The sequence below is a fragment of the Nicotiana tabacum genome, chromosome 5 (genome assembly GCF_000715075.1).
Source record: "Nicotiana tabacum cultivar K326 chromosome 5, ASM71507v2, whole genome shotgun sequence".
Classification (NCBI taxonomy): Eukaryota; Viridiplantae; Streptophyta; class Magnoliopsida; order Solanales; family Solanaceae; genus Nicotiana; species Nicotiana tabacum.
Genome location: NC_134084.1, coordinates 24,719,368 through 24,724,492, shown reverse-complemented (window position 1 = coordinate 24,724,492; position 5,125 = coordinate 24,719,368). Strand labels below are relative to the sequence as shown.

At 34.1% G+C, this 5,125-nt stretch overlaps 1 protein-coding gene across 1 annotated transcript; it reads right to left on the bottom strand.

The window, feature by feature from the left end:
- Positions 1 to 1,005: 1,005 nt before the first annotated feature.
- LOC107795577 (F-box protein SKIP19-like) lies at positions 1,006 to 4,216 on the bottom strand. Its single transcript, XM_016618243.2, has 2 exons — positions 3,583 to 4,216; positions 1,006 to 1,495 (listed from the first exon to the last, which is right to left on the bottom strand). The coding sequence occupies exons 1-2, from the start codon at positions 3,918 to 3,920 to the stop codon at positions 1,033 to 1,035; spliced, it is 801 nt and encodes a 266-aa protein (XP_016473729.2). The 5' UTR covers positions 3,921 to 4,216; the 3' UTR covers positions 1,006 to 1,032.
- Between the last annotated feature and the right edge of the window lie 909 nt (positions 4,217 to 5,125).

The window sequence follows — 5,125 nt, the reverse complement described above, 5'->3', positions numbered from 1 at the left end:
AGAGACACGAGCCTTAACAGGCACGGGCAAAGATTCAAGAAAACAGGAAGGAACGAATACTCGGACCTCTTGGTAATTTGAAGAGACATCAGAGGATTGAACCTAGATAGCAAAAAGTACAGATACGTATTATCCCTAATTAATGAGCATCAATGATGGAAAACGTTATAGAATCTTACGATACAGTTACGATTATCAATTATAACGTTACATTAATACCATTAATTGCCCATAATGGCTCTGTTGTGAGAGGAAAGAAATGTATTACTTAAAAATAGCTATAAAAGGAGAGAAATAACATGTGTAATAGGACACGGAATATTATTGGAATACACAGATTTACTCTGCTTTCTTTTACTTATTCAGTTATCGTTTAAGTCAATTCTTTTTATTCATTCCATATTTGATTATCAGTAACCCGAGTTCTTCTAAAATTAAGCTTTGACCGAAATTCCTATTTTTTGGTTAAACAAATTGGTTCTGTTACCGGGTCAACTAATTTTTATCCCATAAAGACGATCACATAAATATTGATTTAACCGGATTATTAATGTCCAAATTAATCCTACGATCAAGAACAAATTTAGATTAAATTATAAGAAAATTTACTCTCATTATCATAATCTACATCACGATGACAAGTCTCAAAATTTAATCAAGGACCATATCAAATAAATCAAGCAATTAATAATAATGACAAAAGAATATCAAATGCCATATATATTTTATATCAAATAACGTTCACAAAAATATGTTCAAATCATCAAATATGACATTGGATCTACGGCATATCTACTGTATCTCTAAATCATACAATCTGAAAACTTTTGAGCAACCATATTGCTAGGTTCAACCTCAAAAGTCAACATGCCATGCTGAGACCATCTAGCAAAGGAAACTGCTAAATTACATAATACAAATCGAAAAAAGGTAGCTGTTGAAGATGCTAAAACAAAACAACAATAAACAAGATATAGAGATGCAGCAAATTTTTTAATAATAAAAGTAATAATCAAACATATGTTATATTCATCAAAAATTATGACTTGCCAAAGAGTCACGGGGGTACTTCACATCTTTAATCTGTTGAGAAATTCTGCTACTCAAGACCTTGTCGAGTCTAACATTAAAGCATCCTCGCAGGTCAAGTGATACAAGAATAGGACAACCATCAAGAATCGCTCGAAGGCCTACATTTGTCATACTGTTCCCAATGAGCTGAAGGTGGTGCAACGCAGGCAAGTTTTTAGCTATAGCTAGCGCCTCATCATTTGGTTTATCAATTGATTTTATATCATAAGAGACATTCTTCAACTCAAATGACTTAAGTCGTGGGCAAAAGCGTCCAAGAGCTTCAATACCTTTTATTGTGATAGCAGTGTCTGTCAGACTTAGCTCTTCCAACAGTGGCAACTTTTGAAATACTTCAACAAAGACTTCAGGTACTAATTTTGAGTGGCACCACGCAATACGAAGTCTTTTAAGTTTTCTTGATCTGGTGATTCAAGTAGAAATGTATTAGTAAGCAGTGTAAACCAAAATTACCAAACACACAACCAATATAGAAGATTATAGCAACTACACCATAGGATTTAACAATTTGCAGCCTCAAACTTCATTGATAGAAAAAAAAAAAAAAAAAGGCAATATAATATGCTGCTTTTGCAGACATTAACAGCTAAAAGATTTTTTTTTCCTTTTTTTACAACTTGATTTTCTGCTGGAGGAGAGTGGAAGGGAAGCAAGGATTTTAGAGGACAAACAAGAAGAGTTTAAAACTGCCAAAATTTTTGTATACATATCCCTCTATCTTTCTGTGGCAATATTCAAGATATATAGGAACTCGAAGAGAATTTAGGACTCAACACTTTATTATTCAACTATATTTTCTTCAAATGAAAAGATGCAAAAAGTGTTGATACGTCCTATCCACATAAAAGTTACGGTCGTCAATTAATGGAGTGAATCTCCTTTCCAGAACTGTACGTGAGATTTTTGCCTCATATTACTTCTCCCTTATGGGCATAATGAGAATAATACATAGAATCAAAAAAGATTCAACGATAAAAATATTCTCATTATAAACTGATTTTTTTCCGGATGCATTGATATTCTCCTTTTTCATTCTAGTTATTGTCATGGGGAGGAATGTAACATTCTTGGCAGCCTCTGGTCCGGTAGGTTGATCACCCTCTAGCCAATGACTAGCCCAGCTATGGAGCTAGGTCTACATCACCATGTCGAGACATGGACGAATTTATAAGGGATAATATAGGGCACGTGAACCCATAGTCTCCTTTCAAAATTAGATATTTTATATACATATTTTCTAAAACTAGTATAATATTAATTGTTGGCACCCCTGCTCCAAGAATGTTGAATGGTGCAATTGGTTGAAGGTTAAGTTATTTACCAAGGGGAATAGGAATCAATTCCCACTTAGTACAATTTTTCCTCTTTTTTTTTGTAGTGCACCCATGTACTAGAAATCCTAGATCCGTCTCCGAGACTCTCTTTCGATAATGATTCTTTGATTTAATACAGGTTTTTGCCAAGATAGCAAAATTATCACTATTATTTACAAGTAATTAAATCTGTGGTATAGGAGATACTAATCGATCACTTATACTAGTTAGAAAATTTCACTCCATATAGGAAGTTACGTTGTTCCAGCTATATATTCTCCCTATGTAATTTTTGAAAAATGATATACAACTTGAAATAGCGTGAGTTATACGTCACAGGTTCACGTCATGGACGTAGCTACTAATGCTTGTATTAGGATAGGCTATCTACATCACACCCCTAGGGATGCGACCCTTTTTCCGGACTATGAATGCGGGCAGGGGCGTACGCAAAAAGTTTTATAAACGGTGTCGACATTTAAAGACATGATCGACATCATATTAAAAAATTAAAAACACAAACTCTAAAATATGAATAAAACACAACTCAAGTACATTATTAATTTTTTTAATGTATTATTAGTCTCGTTAGAATTAATACTAAATATTTTCTTTTGTATAATACACCAGACAATCACTCAAAAACATTCCATTCATTTGATTCTGCATAGCATGCCCAATTCTAAAAAATCACAGATTGCATGAAATGGCTAAAATAATTACCTTTCACAATAAATTTATTCATTGTGGTTCTAATATTGTAAGCACTAGTTTTGTTTGCCCTTACCACCTAATGGTCTAAGGGTTCAAATCTTGCATTTTATCTGTTTAGCGTATACTATGGATTGAAAAAATTCTAAAACTAAGCAACAGGAATCGAAATCTAGATCTTCCCAACGACGATGTATCGCTCTACCAAGTGAGCTAAGAACTCTTTCTGTTAAGAGACGTCGCTTCATTTAATTTGTATAGTATTTAGTTTGCATATCAGTTCGTATTCATATATTTAGTAAAAATTTCCGGTTGATACCGCTTGAGTCCAGGTGCATCCGCCCCTGAATGCGGAATGCTTTGTGCAATGGGGTGTCCTTTTTCATATACAACTTGAAACGCACGCATGCACACAGTGGTGGAAACTAAAATTAAGTAATTTCCCACCATTGAATCCAGATATTACCTCTCAGCTACATAAGCAAGCGACTCTTTCGTCGCGAAGAACGCCAATCTGATGTCAACTAGTTCACCTTGGCTGCGATCAACAGCGTGGCTACATATTTTTTGGAAGTGGTTGGAGTCGGAGAGGCCGCGACAATTCGATATGTCAATGATGCGCCACATGAAAGGATCTTTGAACACTCGCCTCCACATAGTGCAGACCTTCTGTGCATTCTCCAGTATTTCTATTGCCCCTAGCCTATTTAATATGTTCTCCCATATTTCTTCCGGAAGATCCAACCATTGTCGTGATTTTGCTATTGCTACGTTCTTGTTTCTACCTTTTGCCTTCCTATTCATTGTTTTCTAGGGTTCGAGTGTTTGATTGATGGGGAATACGGAGAAGCGAGGAAGATGAACATGGGCGAAATTATACAGGTAAAAATAAGTTGGACTAGTTATATTGCATGGAAAGATTTGCACAAAAGTACAGCCCAACACAACATATTTCACATACTTGGCCAAATTTTTAAGTTTATAACCACACAGCCTGTTATGAATGAAAATAACATCTTGGAGGACGTATTGGGAAATTTAGCAAATTATGTGTGGGACCCAGGTTAGAGAATGTTTAAATAGCAGTAGTTTGGTAAAATAAAGTAGACAATTGTATTGTGAAGTTCCTTTCCCCTCCTCTGAGTCTGTCTTCTCACCCCATTTCTATTTCTGTATCTCTGGCTTCTCTTCCCCTTCTAGTTATGCTCCCTTTGTTCCTCTAATTCTATTAGTATTTCTTGCTTCCACTGTAATTCAATTCACTAATAATAATATACAAGTATGTGTTTGTGTTGAGAACTTGGGTTCATTACACAGCCGTTGATTGTTTTACAATATTATACATAATGTATCTACCTTGTACAAAAGTGTATAATGGTGCGGATCCAAGATTTTCGGAGGATGGATTCACCATTGTTTTTTTAAAAAAAAATTAAACCAAAGGTTGGTAGGCTATTGGAAATAAGAGACCAAAACCAATGCACCACTTGGTCTCTTTTGACTATGGGTTCCATCAAGTATATATATCTATTTTTGCCAAATTATGTACATTATATTTATACTTTAACCCGAGGACCACGGGTTCACGTGAACCATGTTTTACACGGTAGATCCGCCCCTGATGGTGTATAAGAAGTATTTATACAAAATTATAAAGTGTTATATAAAATTATACAAAAACTGAATTTCGTCTCCCACGAATTTCAACTTATGAAATTACCAAATAGCTCAAATCTTTCATCGAATATCTTTAAATTTTAACTAACTGACTTCTCAACAAACCCCAATCAAAATTTTAACAAAATGAGTTTTCAAGCTTTTAAAAATCCCAATAATGGAGTTTTAAAGTTTTTACAACTTAATTCACCCAATAATGTTTAAATCTATGATGATAAACGTGAAAATCACTCTCAATCACTTTCTAACACATATCTTCTTACACTCTGTTAATAGGTGAATTTTTTTAAAATTATACAAAAAATAGGCTAAATTAGATATAAAAAGAAAAT